The sequence below is a fragment of the Thamnophis elegans genome, chromosome 11 (assembly GCF_009769535.1).
Source record: "Thamnophis elegans isolate rThaEle1 chromosome 11, rThaEle1.pri, whole genome shotgun sequence".
Classification (NCBI taxonomy): domain Eukaryota; kingdom Metazoa; phylum Chordata; class Lepidosauria; order Squamata; family Colubridae; genus Thamnophis; species Thamnophis elegans.
The window spans coordinates 44,879,908-44,895,711 of NC_045551.1; the positions used below are offsets into that span (position 1 = coordinate 44,879,908).

General features: G+C 38.2%; 1 protein-coding gene across 3 annotated transcripts in view; it reads right to left on the reverse strand.

The window, feature by feature from the left end:
- NALCN (sodium leak channel, non-selective) overlaps positions 1-15,804 on the reverse strand; it is a 214,285-nt gene that overhangs the window by 50,848 nt on the left and 147,633 nt on the right. For all 3 annotated transcript variants that reach the window (XM_032226720.1, XM_032226719.1, XM_032226717.1), the window contains one exon: positions 12,588-12,662. In XM_032226720.1, the coding sequence (XP_032082611.1) occupies positions 12,588-12,662 (75 nt within the window). The remainder of the gene's footprint in view (positions 1-12,587; positions 12,663-15,804) is intronic.

The following is a 15,804-nucleotide window of genomic DNA, read 5'->3' on the forward strand; positions in this document are numbered from 1 at the left end:
TGGATTGCCACTTTCCAAAAGATCGTGGGAGTCGGGCTTGAATTGATTTTGTAAACATATCAGTTGGTTACATTTCAATGCTGGAACACTGTTTAACATACAAACAGTACAGTGGGAGTTAATTTTCAGTTGTTCTCTTTTCTCCTATCTGTTTGATTGCCAGGTTTATAGAGATGTATTTCCAAAAACTCACAAAATGCTTACAGCAATGGCTAATCCAACAATGAACGATTATGGGAAGTGGAGCTAAATCACTAGAAAGTACAACATAACATGCAAAATCTGAATAGGCCTAACATTCATACAATCTTCTCTTATATTACAAGCACATTCCGATTAAGAGCGTTCACAGCTACTTTTCAACTAGTTTTATTAGGTTTTTTTTCCTGATTACTGATATGCGTTTCATGAAATCAGTATGGAATATTGTTAACATCGTACAATTATTCTTTACTGATCTTATATTAATTGGGAAACTGAGCAGTTCATATGCAAGTTCAAAAAAATTCTACAGTTAGCCAAGGCTACAGAATCTAGCATCTAAAGTTTCTAGCATCTAGTATAATATCGGATAATCAAGAAATATGAGCAACATATCCCCAGTCAGGGTATTCTATATATTGTGAAAAGATGGCACTTGGGGGCAGGGGAGATACACAAGCAATAGCTATGCAAAGAACAACTTCATTCTTTGGGAAAGATCAATAAAAAGTTTCTCCTTTTCTAAATTTATCTTTAGTTGCGAGAAAAAGAAAATGGGTTGTTTGCATCTTCTTTGCTGATTGTTGTTTGCAACATCAGATGCTTAAAAATGTAATCGTGTGGGAGAGAACTATCATAACCCATTGAATATGTAGCGGTAGAGGAAGAAAAATTAGAAAAAAAATATACAGAGAACCCTTCGTAATGTTCTCATGGCCTTTATTTCCATTTTGATTGTTTACATATTTTGACAGCATATACTCATAGTTTGCTGAACTCAGTTGGTTTCTGTGTTTAATCAGAACTTAAGAAGGTTATAGCACAAACCTTTCCTACAGTATTTATTTATATGATATTGAGAGCATAAATAGAACTTGACAATCTTTCTGGGGATTGCCACTTAGTATGGAGAAATTACTTTACATATTATCATAATCTCACACCACCACAAACCTCCATGTCAGTTTCTTAAATGGTCTGCAGTCCAAGTGGTAAATTGTTAAAAAAGCTGCCAAAAAAGCCAACACAGTTCTAAGCTGCATAAACAGAGGGATAGAATCAAGATCACGTGAAGTGTTACTACCACTTTATAATGCCTTAGTAAGGCCACACTTGGAATACAGCATCCAGTTTTGGTCGCCATGATGTAAAAAAAGATGTTGAGACTCTAGAAAGAGTGCAGATAAGAGCAACAAAGATGATTAAGGGACTGGAGGCTAAAATATATGAAGAATGGTTACAGGAACTGGTTATGTCTAGTTTAATGAAAAGAAGGGGATAGCAGTTTTCTAATATCTTAGGGGCTGCCATAAAGGAGAGGGGTCAACTTATTCTCCAACGCCCCTGAAGGAAGGACAAGAAGCAATGGGTGGAAACTAATCAAGGAGAGAAGCAACTTAAAACTAAGGAGAAATTTCCTGACAGTTAGAACAATTAATCAATGGAACAGCTTGCCTCCAGAAGTTGTGAATGCCCCAACACTGGAAGTTTTTAAGATGATGTTGGAAAACCATTTGTTTGAAGTGGTGCAGGGTTTTCTGCCTAAGCAGGGGGTTGGACTAGAAGACCTCCAACGTCCCTTCCAACTCTGTTGTTCCATTCTATTTATTGTGTAGAAAAAAGTAGCTTTTCTGCTTTAACTGGAAAACAATCAGGACTAAGCTTAGTATTAGGTAAAATAATAATATATTTATAATGCATAGAATATTCATGATTGGAAAAAAAGTACTGTAGTGCCTTGAAAAAATGTATCTGTTGTCAGTTCCTGTCTTATCAAATATCAGAATTAAGTTGGATAGGAAAGAGGGAATAAAGAGCTACTTCTCGTGATATTGTCATTGGTGGTCATTTATCTGAAATATACTGTATGGTATAACCTAGAGAGTATCTCGTTCTGTCAGGATCTACATATTATATTTAGGACATAATAGAATGCAGAACTTTTCAGGAATTTTAAACTAACTTCTATGCAGTGCTAGAATTTCAAAGAAAGCTTGTTTCCATAAGTCAAGAACAACCAACAATAAAATGACTTCCTTGAGGTGGAATTAGGTTTGCATTACATTATACAAATAGTTTTTAAGTATGAGAGTTTTTAGACTCATGTAAGTATTAAAATGCTGTGATTTTTTAAAAGTCTATTCCCAACTAAAGAAACTGTTCTTTGCTTCCTTTTCTATAGTCTATTGCATCAAACTAAGTATAATATTTCATTCAGTCTGAATATTCAGGAAATATTCAGTTTAAACTTTGCAGTCTTGCAGTCACACAGACAGGCAAGACACCAGAATATAAACTGACAGCAAACAACACTCCTTACTAGCATTGAGGATGTTACCTACCATGTCCTAATAATAAGGCCATGCCACATTTTTCTGGTGGGAAAAAATATAAGCCCTCCCCCGCAAATAAGCCCCCTGAACAACCCCCCCTTTGACAAGGCACAGCACCCTCACCAGCCTAGTGGTATCCCGAAGGTGCCAAGCCACAGGAACCGGGAGTGGGTGGGCAAAGATGATTGCATTGCTTGCTGCCTTCAGGATACCGGTAGATTGGTGAGTGGAGCTGTGCCCAGCTGGAGAGGGGGGTTGCTGGGCAGCTGCTCTCTTGCAAGTGGGCTCCCAAAGAGCCAGCCTCAGGGATGAACAGATGTACAGATGTGTTGCATTGTCGCAGCAGCGCAATACAGCAGCCATGAAGCGACCACGCTCATGAGCAGCCACCCAGCAAACCCCCTTTCCAGCTGAGCACAGCGGCAATCACTGACCTAGGGGTATCGCCAAGCCATGTGAGTGCCTGTTTGATGCCGCCTGGCTCCCGTGGCTTGGCGCTTTCGAAATGCCAGTGAATGGCGCTCTGCACAGCTGGAGAGGAGGGGTTGCGTGAATGGCTGTTTCACTCCTGCTAGCACGCCTCCCAGCCTCACGATGCCCTGGCCCAGCTCTCCCTGCAGAGCCAGAGCACCTCCGCTGCTGCCTCCACCTGCCGCCACCACCATCCCAACCCGGCCTTTTTGGCGGCTTCCAAACCGAGTCTTCTGGCAGTGGCCACTCTGGGCATACACTCTATGGTTGTACGCTCTGGGAGTATGGTCTGCCGACAACTGGTCCACAACTGGGAGGCGCGCGAGCAGGAGCAGAACAATCACTCACACAACCCCCCTCTCCAACTGTGCCCAGCACAATTCACTGGCATTTTGAAGGTGCCAAGCCGCGGGAGTCAGGCGGCAGCGAACAGGGGCTCACGCGGCCTGGCAATACCCCTAGGTCAGTGAATGGCACTGTGCCCAGCTGGAAAGGTGGTTTTCCGGGTGGCTGCTCATGAGTGTGGTTGCTTCATGGCTGCTGTGTTGCACTGCTGCAACAGCGTGACACAGCTGTTCATCCCTGAGGCTGTGCCCGGCTCTTTGGGAGCCTGCTCACCCAGCAACCCCAAAACAATAAGCCCTCCCCTGATAATAAGGCCCAAGCCATATTTTGTGGGTCAAAAGAAAATAAGACCCTGTCTTATTTTCGGGGAAACATGGTAGTTATGGTAATGAAACATTTGCAAGAAAACAAGCAAGCTCAAAGAGCACCAAGGACCCCTCAAAAAGACACCTGATAGGTGAGACTAAGACTACCAAAGATCTATACAAAATAAAAAAATGCAGAGATATCAACCTGCCAATTAAATAAGTATTTTCAAAGGATGGCATTGTAATATATAAACTGGGAAAGTTCGACCATCAGAAAGACTGAATTAAAAACTATCGCCTTGAATTGTGCTACTGGAAAGAATTTTTGAGAATACTAAACAGCAAAAAAAATTAGAAGTATTTTAGAATCTTTTGAATTAATTAAGTTTATAAACTTTATATAGGTGTATTTTCATAACTGGCCTCTATATAACCAGTCCTATACAACCAGTCCTCTTCAGACTTTCTCAAAGCTTATGCCTGTTTATGTATTTGAAAAGCTATTACCAGACGCAACTTTAGTCTACCACCATATGCTAATATGCTTCTCCTCCTACAATATCTTGAATGACAAGAAGAACAAACAATTCATACAATTTGAAGTAAAATCAGGCTGCTCAAGCATTAATAATACAACCAGCATGTAAATATTTTGGATGCACAGTGATAAAAGACATTGAACAACGCAATGACAAGAGACATTGGAAAACAGCCAACACATTTATTTATTTTTTTGTCCTGAAGGTAATAGAAAAAGAAGCTGATCAAAGACAAGTGACTAGATATTATCCTGGAACACAGAAGTATTCAGCAGCTTCTGACCACTTCTGAAGAACTGGTAGCGGAAATTTTGAGTAGTTCAGATAACCGGTTAATACCACCTATCACTAGCCCCGCCCACATCTATTCTCTGCCTCCCGAGTCCCAGCTGATCGGGAGGGAATGGGGATTTTACAGTAACCTTCCCCTGGATTTTATAGTATCTTTCCCCTGCCACACCCACTAAGGCACACCATGGCCATCAAGCCATGCCCACAGAACCAGTAGTAAAATTTTTTGAATCACACCACTGACACAAGCATGGACTTACAAGTACACAATGAAGCTATTATGGACAGGCAAACCTTGCAAAGTATTTACATTTGTTAACAAAGAGTCAGAAGTGACTGAATGAGCCAAAACAATATCAGTCATCTGATATTGTCATGTAAATATAAATATATACTCACAAAATTCATTAATTTGAGATAAAAGAGTCTTGCTAAGACTTGGAAAGTTTTAAAACTCTTTATGATATCTGGAAACACCAAATACATTCGGCACATTGCATACTATTTGTTCCAATACTTGAGCTTGGCTATTGTGTAACAAAAGTGACATTCATGCTTTGAAGCACTGATATTTCAATAGAAAAAAGAAAGGCTGTTAGCATTAGAAAGTTTTTGTAGAAAATAGACAATGAATAAAGAATAAAAATGGAGAACAAAATGCCTGCTTTATCCAGTTATTCCTGGTTATTGCCTAAGCAAGAAAGTTCTACAATAAGAACTTGGAACATAGATGTAGAATAATAGGGTTGGAAGGGTATTGGAGATCTTTTAGTCCAAACCCCTGCCCGTGGCAGGAGATCCTATACCATTCTGGACTTTCTTGGGCTTAATAGGTTGGATACACATGATCACAGAAAGAATAACAAATTAGAATAATGGAATTGATCCTCCAGTCCAGCCTCCCACCCAAGCAAGAGATGCTATACCACTTCAACTAAATGGCTGTTCAATCTCTTCTTTAAAATCTCCAGTGATGGCGCAGATGCAACTTCTGTAGCCAAGTCATTCCAGTGGTTAATTGTTCTAACTGCCAGGAAATTTCCCCTTAGTTCTAGGTTGCTCCTCTGCTTGATTAGTTCCCATTCATGGCTTCTTGTCCTGCCTTCAGATGCTTTAGAAAATAGGTTCTTTGTTTCCATTTCAATGTAATTATTTTTACTAAAAGTATTGGATTGGTTTTCATTTCAGAACTATTTTAATACATGAAAGATCTAGGAGTTCACAAGGAAATATTGAAGGGGAAAAAAATCCCCAAAACTATGAACTCCTGGAGAATATTCATTTAAATTGTAGACAATCAAGTAAAAAAATCCAGTGGCAGCAGTAGTGTCTAGCAGTATTTATAAAAATAGCATGTTCTTTCACTAGTTTAAAAAAAAAACTGAGCTGAATGCGGTAACACTTTTACCTAAAGATATTACAGCTTTTTTCTTTTCTTTTCTTGCAATGCCATCAGAAACACTAACCAGCTTAATGGCAATAGCAATAGCCCTTAAACTTATATACCGCTTTATAGTGCTTTTACAGCCCTCTCTAAGCGGTTTACAGAGTCAGCATATTGCCCCCAACAATCTAGGTCCCCAGTTTACCTACCTCAGAAGGATGGAAGGCTGAGTCAATCTTGAGTCAGTGAGATTTAACTGCCAAACTGCAGCTAGCAGTCAGCTGAAGTAGGCTGCAGTACTGCACTCTAACCACTTCACTCTAACCAATGTGCCATATATAGCAATATTTTTTTAAAAAAACAAAGAAACAATAATCTACTTTTCATGCTGATCACTTTTATGTATAGATGAGAATTAAATGAATTTTGTTAATACTGAAATAGGTACTAGATTGAAATTTGTGAAATTTGTAAATGGGTTTTTACAAATTGACAGTATTGCCGGTATACTATTTACAACATCACAAATGATTAAACTAATTTAATTTGGAATTTATCCTTTACCAAACCATGCACTTCACTTTGAAGTATGCATTTGAATTTAATTTCTGAAGGTTTACATCAGGATATGGTTTAGTTCAGCACCCTTAAGTGATAAACCGTACTTCATAAAATTGTTTGTTTTTCTATTCATAAGCAAGAAAAGATTCCCCAAAGAAATACATTAAGAATTCTGCTCCATGAGAATGAAAACTATAATGTTCTAAAAACCATTAGGATGATGCTGGGTGCTTTTATTTTTTTGCTGGAAAAAAAACAACAGCAAAGTATCCTATAATCTCAGATTTGCCACTGAAGTTAGCTATTCACTAAATAACTATTATCTAAAACCCTTTTCCTTTCATCCCTGGAGATAGTGGAGGGGATGAGACTTCTGCAAGGAGATACACTTACCACGCACTCAATTATTTTCTGAATCATTTAAGTTGCTTCCGTGATTTCACATTCTGGCAGTGTCTTTACACACAGTAAGTGTTATTCATCCCAATAGGACTGACTTCCAATAAAATAATACAAAATCATATTGCAAAGAAATATTATGGAATTCAATGTGACATGGTCCCTAAATTCTGGAAGGTCTGAGAAAGGAAAAAAAGGGAGTCTTTTCAGTATTTGTTCAGAGAAGGAAACCATAAGGTAAAGGTTTCCCTCACACATATGTGCTAGTCGTTCCCTACTCTAGGGGGCAGTGCTCATCTCCGTTTCAAAGACGAAGAGCCAGCGCTGTCTGAAGACCTTTCTATGGTCATATGGCCAGCATAACTAAATGCCGAAGGGACACAGAATGCTGTTACCTTCCCACCAAAGTGGTCCTTATTTTTCTACTTGCATTTTTTATGTGCTTTCAAACTGTTAGGTTGGCAGAAGCTGGGACAAGTAACGGGAGCTCACTCTGTTACGCAGCACTAGGGATTTGAACCACTAAACTGCCGACTTTTCTGAAAATCTGATTAATCTAATTTAATTAATTAAATATTTTTTTCTGAAAATCTAATTAATCTAATTTGATTATTGAAATAAGTTTGATTAATCTAAGGATAAAGGATTTGAACTGCCAAACTGCCAAGCTTTCCGATCGACAAGCTCAATGTCTTAGACACTGAGCCACTGCACCTCCTTCCAGTAAAATAATACAAAATCATATAACAAAGAAATATTATGGAATCCAAAGTGGCATGCTCCCTAAATTCTGGAAGGCTTGAGAAAGAGGGAAAAATGAGTCTCTCTTCAGTATTTGTTAACAGAAGGAGACCATAAAAAGACCATAAAATCTACCTATGTCACATCTGCTAATAAAACTTGAAAAACTATGAGGATGGTATATTCTTTATTGCACCCATTCCCCATTCACTCAAAAGTATTTGGCATCTCCTTCAAGAAAACCGTCTCTCTCTCACACACACATGCCCAGCAGCCACCAAGGAGATAACCTTTCCTGTCACTTTATTTCCTTGCTCAGAGAGAGTGCTGCTTATTGAAACCTCTCTGTCATGACATAGCTGTGGCCTATTTGTTTATACGGGAAAGCTTCTGCATAACTGCAGTAGGCTAAAAGTCTACTTTTATTATTAACTGACAATCAGACCCTAAATACATAAAGGACACATCCCTGTTTGCACATAGGAATCAAGCCAAGGGAAACTGACACATTCTATGCTAACAGTATTTTCTAACAATAGAATCCCTTACGCCACTTGAAATTTTGGGCTTAGACAACCTGGAACTGCACTGCCTATGATCTGACCTAAGCGTAGTACACAAAATTATCTGCTATAATGAGGGGAGGAGGAGTTAATGTCGCGACGATATGACGTGCTATCTTGGAGCTCCAAGACTGCAGTCAATATTTCTGCCGCTGGATGGTCCATTTGGACCTAAACCGTCCCGCAGAGATGGTGATAATGAAGAGTACGTCCTGCTGATCTCAGGGACACGGCAAAGTCCCTGATTGATCCAGGAGAAGCTCTTATTTCTGACAGCAGAAATGCAGCCATTGAAGCTGCTGAAGTTGGGACAGCTCTGGAATGGAAAGAAAGTGGAAAGAGAAAGCGTGTCAAATTGGTGAGGAAATTTTACTATTAGAAAAGAGACTACCCCCCCCCCAAAAAAAATCAAAGCTAAATTAAAATTGCTACATTAAACTTAGTCTGTTATCTTTTTTAATTTTTCTTTTTATGGATGGTTATTTTTGCAAATGTTCCCTACTTTTTAAACTGAATGGATTAGTTTTTCTTCTGCTTTTTCATGCCTATGGATTTTTTTATAATGCTTGATTGGATTGTTTTTTTCTCCATTTAAGAATTTTTTTCTTTAAATTTGGAACATAAAGAAGATATAAAAAGGAATATATAGAGGGATGTAACAACAGAGGGAAAAGAAGTAACACTGCCACTTAGAGGCTGGAGGCTTGAAAACATTGTTTTTCTTTTTTCTCTTTGATCATTTGACACTTCAAGTTTTCTCAGTTTGTTTACTGAGGGTGATAGTAGGAAGAGCACAGTTTGTTTAAACAGGTGTTCTTCAGGAGTTCTATCACCAGCTGGATTGGAGGGAAGACAAAACCTTGACTTGAAAGATTATAATGAACTTGCTTGAAATTTAATAAAAAGCCTTGAATGCTATAGTGGCAGTGTTTACAAATTGGAAGAATGGTGCAACAGGAAAAAGAAACTTCAACATTGCAAATAATTATGTTTGAAATTCAAATTATTAGTAGTAACAGAGAAAATTGAGAAGAGATTGGAGAATATAGAACACAAAACAGAAAAATTTGATGGAAAAATTGAGGATGTTTATCAAATGAAGAAAGTGGAGGACAGAGTCCTAAAAATTGAAGAAAAAAATGAGCAAAGAGATAAGAAAATTGTGGATACTGACAACAAACTGAGCGTGGTTGGAAAAGGCAAGAGCAGAATGTGGAAAGGGGAGAAAGATGGACTGAAACTCTACCCCAGATTTCAAAGTATAGAAGAAGAAAAGAGAGAAAAATTGATGGAGGTAAGGAGAGAAATCTTGACAGAAGCACCAGTGATAACCAGAGACAAGCTGATGGAAGGAGTAGATGGAGGGTTTCGAGTTTTCATGAGATACGAAATGAACATCAACTTGCGAAGAGAAGTCCATACAAGACTTACCAGAAAGTAATCAGAATACTAATGCTATAAATGGCAAAAGACATAAGGCTGCACTATTACTAGAAAGATACAGGTTGATGTAATGAAAGTGTATAATAAAAATTAAGTTAAACTTAGTTCAATTTAGAGTATTATGTATAAAATGAAGTGATAATAGTTTCAGTCAAATAAATGATTAATGATGATATTGCATTTTTATATAAATGCAAATTTTATATAAATTACAAATGGAGACTATGAGAGGAGGTTTAAAAGTTTTGTTATTAAATATAATCAATTTTTGTTTTTTGTTCTGTCCATTTGTGTTTGTTCAAAAAATAAAAAAAATGTTTTTTTAAAAAAATATCTGCTATAATGTGTCCTACTTGTCAACGACTACTTCAGCTTCAACCTCAATAATACACAGGCAAACAATCGATACAAACTCAAGGTAAACAGCTCCAAACTTGATTGCAGAAAATACATCTTCAGCAACAGAGTGGTCAGCGCCTGGAATACTCCACTTGACTCCATTGTTATATCCTCTAACCCTCACAGCTTCAACCTTAAATTGTCTACCGTGGACCTCACCCCATTCCTAAGAGGTCCATAAAGGGGGTGTACATAAGTGCACCAGCCTGCCTACTGTCCCTGTCCTACTGTCCCCATTTCTCTGTTCATATCCATGTTTACTTGTTGTACATATTCAACTAATTAACTTAATAAAGAAAAATATAAATTCCAAAGGTGGCACTTACTTGTGATTAGCTAATTTTTGAACAAGGCTGAGACTTAAATTGTATTGGCTATATTTAAATTCATCTACAGAGAAAGGAAGTGCAATAGAAAACCATAATAGAACTGCCCTCCACTAGAAGTGATGCTAGACTCCTTTATAATGGACTTTGGATGTTTTTAAAGTCCAAACTTCAGCTCAACTGTTACATAACTCTAGTGTCTAGAATACTTTAAGAAATAATGTCAAGTGGCATCATTGAGGAATTTATACAAGCCAACAATGTATTCTTATACCAGAAGTTGTGGCTATGATCCGTTTCACTTCATTCTGAACCATGTACAGTGGAAGGAGTGTTGGGTGTAATTTTACAATTTGGCAGGGTATTAGACAGAATCACTAAGCAATTTGTTTGTGTGTGTGTGTGTGTAGAAAATGAAACTATAAAACATGGAAAAGCTTAAAAGACAACCATACTGGGAAATATAAGATTATTGTATGTCAAATCTGTGGCCACTGCTATAAAAAGTTGAACAAAATTATTTTGAAAAAAAAAAACATTGACTAAAATTAGCTAATATTTACAGAGAAAAATGATGTTTAAATGATGGTGAAGTCGTTACACATGATTATAGTTACTGCAGCATATAAATTGCAAAAATGTAGAAAAAGTTGTATTTGAGTCATCTATATATAATAGTAATAGGAAGAGAGAGGTTGTGTAAGAGGACAGATCTTTCAAAAAAGAATGTGAACCAGATATAAAATGTGGGTAATGACTTTGACATAGGTGTCTTCAGGAGAGGGATGGATAAAGAGGGCAAATCTTGAAACATTCATTGTGACATCATGAAAAGATGAACTTGCATCATGATGTTATAATCCACTTTGAAGATCGTGAATCTTCCGAAAGCACTGAATTAATACTGTGTGAAACAATGAATAACCACTGACATTTCTCTAGCCATACTGTTTGCTTTTTCATGTGGTGTTACCTGAAAGTTATTTCACCAATAAAGACCAGCTATGAAAACCCACACTATGAAATAAAGTACCATTTGATTGATCCTAGGATTTAAATATGCAGTGGGAATTGGGGCCAGTCAAAAGAAAAAACATGCAAACTTCAGATTTATTCTTACCATTTAATTTCTAAAAAGGCTCAACTCTGTTTAATGTCTGATATAAAATGTTTGAGGATGGAATGACTAAAAACTCCAATCTCATATCTATCTCACTATAAACATGTTAGGCATAATATAAAAAATATATGTTATTCTGGGATCATAATTGTCAGGGACAAGATAAAGCCAAAGCATAGATGTGAAGATTTTTTTTTTTTGTAATACACTATATTTTAGTGTGATTTGCTGGGTTGAAACCCTAATTTATTTCCCTTATTGTTCAGAAAACTGCTGTAGGAACTGAGGGCTGCCTCTCTTTAATTTTGATCTGTGGGCTGTCAGACTACTGAATGCGATGTAACATCATAAGTATGTAGTATGATAGACTTGCAGGGCCGCTGCAACATGTTTATATTCGTGGAATATATTATAATGTAATGTTATACACATAAATGTATAGAGGATTGTGTGTTGTCAGTATGATTTATTGGGTTAGGGATTTTCTTTCTTTCACTGTAAGTTATTGATATGTATTTATGTTGGGGGGGGGGTGCACGAAGGAAGGCTTAGTCAATCTCATTGTACACATGATGTGCATTGACAATAAAGGTTAAATTGAATAGAATATTGGTTTTATTTTTATCCCTGGGCTTTGACTCTGCTCAAGCAATTCCTCATGCATCCTGTAGCTGCAGAGCTCCCAGGCAGCCATCTTATCTTCTTTCTCCCCTGCTGCCCAGTGTTGCTGTTTGATTGGCAGTTAGATCATCCTGATGATGAGGGAGGGCCAAGAAGGGAGGGAGAGGAAGGTGCACCAGTATTTGCAATATGCTCAGGCAGGTCCATAGTCTACCTTTCCATCTGCACCATGCTTAATGTTCGCAGGAAATGTGAGATAATAGTCTCACCTGGATTCTCAAGTAATTATTTTGATAAATACGATACAGTATTGTGCTAAACACTACTGAAAATGAGTTCTTGAATGCTCAACAAATATAATCATAGGATATCCTTCTCCTGCCTCTTCAAATGATCTTTAATATTTAGGCATATCCAGTTTTAGTACATTATACACAGCTCTTACCTTACTTTCTGAAGATGACATCTACGTTTTCAAGAGAAAAGTGAATGTATCATAGTACAGCTTTGGCATAAATAGCATTCAACATGAACAACCTTACTTGTTTAAGTTTCTTTAAATCTTCATCAAGTTCCAGGTTGTCTAGAATAACAGCAACGAACAAGCTCAGCAGAATCTACAAAAAAAAAACAAAAAACAAAAAATCAAACAAACCCAGAACTGAATACTTAATATTTTTAAAATAAATTAACATCCTTTTAGTGAAGTAAATATGAAGAAAAAGTCCAAAATAGAAGAGAGATATAGTTATAGACTATTTGGATTTCTGGATAGAGATTTTATGGATTGCTTATGTATATTGACTGGATTACTGTAACGCGCTCTACTTGGGGCTGCCCTTGAAGAGTGTTCGAAGACTCCAGTTAGTCCAGAATGCAGCCGCGCGAGCGATTGTGGGTGCACCTAGGTACACCCACGTTACACCTATCCTCTGCGAGCTGCACTGGCTGCCCATTGGTCTCCGGACACGCTTCAAGGTGCTAGTCGTTACTTTTAAAGCCCTACATGGCATCGGACCTGGCTACCTGAGAGACCGCCTCCTGCCAATTACTTCCCAAAGACCGATTAGATCGCACAGATTAGGCCTCCTCCGGATTCCATCTGCCGGCCAATGTCGGCTGGCGACTCCCCGGGGGAGGGCTTCCTCTGTTGCAGCTCCGGCCCTCTGGAACGATCTCCCCGTTGAGATCCGGACCCTTACTACCCTTCCGGCCTTCTGTAAAGCAATTATGACCTGGCTGTTCCGGCAGGCCTGGGGCTGTTGAATTATCCAGCCCCACTTTAAGTTATGAATGTTGCTGTAATTTTAAATTGTTTTATTATTTTTTATATTTCCCCTCCCTTTTTATTGTAAGCCGCCCTGAGTCTTCCGAGAGTGGGCGGCATACAAAACTAATAAATTAATAATAACAACAACAACAACAACAACAACAACATGTAGAACATATAGTACTTAAGTACATGCACATATGTTGCTCAATAATAGTTCAACCCTTTGTTCAGCCACTGCTCCAGCTAAAAGCCTAATGAAAAGCTGTTCCAAGATTTGATCAAAGAATTGTGCCTTGGGTGCAAAATACCGTGTAGTTTATGGTGATTGTTTCCCATTTCTATGGCTGAGAACCACAGGCATAGAAGGAAGATTTTTACTGAATGTCAAAAACAAGTCTAGAGCATTATCACAAAAGAACAGTTAAACCTTAGTTTATTATTTAACTTCACCATCCCCTTTTGAGTTTTAATAATAGACTTCACTCCTAACACAGTTTTTGCTTTTCAAATGTAACTTCCATCTTAGCCCCTGCTGTGAAAACTATTCATTTCTCTCAGCTCTCTACAAAATCTGTTTCCAAGTGCATACAATTAGCACTTTTGAACTTTACCCGCCTTCTCGTTCTGAGTTCTGAAAGTTATCATTTGCTGCAATGTTTTCCTGCTGTTTTATTGCTTGTGTTCCCTGTCACTATTTCCTAGAGCTTTTTTTTTGTTATGGTTACTGAAGTTTTATAGGACTCCTAAATAACTATTAATCATGACAGGTGCTTTTGTTAAAAGGATAATAACATTGTCGGGCCATCCTGATGCAAGTTCTGTCCCTTTCATATGCACTTGTGATGTCACGATGTACATGTAAATGGGTTGGTGCTTGCATTAAGGTAGTTTTCAGCATTTGCTCCTTCTGATCCCCTTTGAATAGTGGTATTATTAAAAATATGCATGCACACATGTATACGCCAACAACCTCTGAATAGTGGTATTATTAAAGTATTCATGCATACATATATATGCACCAGTGGTGGGTTTCAAAATTTTTTAGAACCTCTTCTGTAGGTGTGGCCTGCTTTGCGGGAGTGGCTTTCCAGCCATGTGACTGGGTGGGAGTGGCTTGCCAGCCATGTGACTGGGAGGGAGTGGCTTGCCAGCCATGTGATTGGGTGGGAGTGGCTTGCCAACTATGTGACTGGGTGGGTGTGGCCAACTTGTAAAATGTGGTGACACTCACTTAACAATGCTCTTGCTTAGCAGCCAAAATGTTGGCTCAGAAACTCTGGCATTTGAAGCACACAAGTCTTAAAGCTGTCAAGTTACAAGACCCGTGCACCCCTAACCCTTTAGAAACCCCCCCCCAGGGGTGTTCAAATTTGACAGCTTTAAGACTTGTGGACTTCAACTCCCAGAATTCCCTCACTCGCTCTTTATCTTGTTATGTGCAGATGGGCGGGGGGAGGGAGCTGGAACCAGTTCTAAATGGCACTGTAGATTTGTGGAACCTCTTCTATAGAAGAGGTTAGAACTGGCACGAACCCACCCCTGATATGCACTGACATTAATGTATGAATCAGAACATCCTGGGATTGCATGTATGTTGCAAAGGGATGCAGGAAAATCTGTACTCCTTAGAAGAGTATGTGTCTCAAAGATAGAAGAGACTATAAACTCTAGAAAACTAAATTTCTGCCTAGATCACAAATAACTATACATTAGGTCAAAACTGAATAATCCTCCCCTTAATGAATTGGATAGTTGCTTGAATAGAAGCCGTTGTTGTAATTGCCAAATTTGCACCACATAACACCATCAGTCCTTATGTTTCGTCTATTTAATGAGATTGTTTTCACATATGTTCCACTGTATTGGACACTTACTTTCTTATAAAAAGCACCTGTTCCACATCCCAGAAGTATAAAGCAATGATGGTCTGCTAAAATTGCATCCCTTCATTGTGTTCTGTCTATATATGAAATTAATTGTTGGTTTGCTCTTATGTTAGTATGCCAAACCATGACATTTTTCATGTGCTTATTCGGACATCATAAAATAGGGAAGCCCTGTACTAACTTCTAATTATCAGCCCCAAGTCTTTTATTAGCTTTCTGTTTAATTACAGCTATGGGAAGATTGCAAGGCAATGAAACTATAGAAAGCTTTGCTTAATAAATATATGTCCTTGCTTCATTATGATCCCTGTTTTGCTGTGATTCAGGATGTTAATAAATATTCTATTAGGTTAAAGAAGAAGCATGATCTTGTTTAAAAAACACCTTGTATTTTTTGTAAACACAGATCACCACATGTTACAGATCTGAACTCCAGATTCTTTCCAAGAATTAAGATAGTTGCAGAGGTGGTATTCACTTACCTTCCCTATCGGTTCTCAAATGTGAGTGCATGTGCCACCTCCGTGCATGTGCTCAGCTTTCTGTACATGTGCTTTTACTTAAAAAGGGCCTAAATGGGATGCCATACAGCCGGGGTGG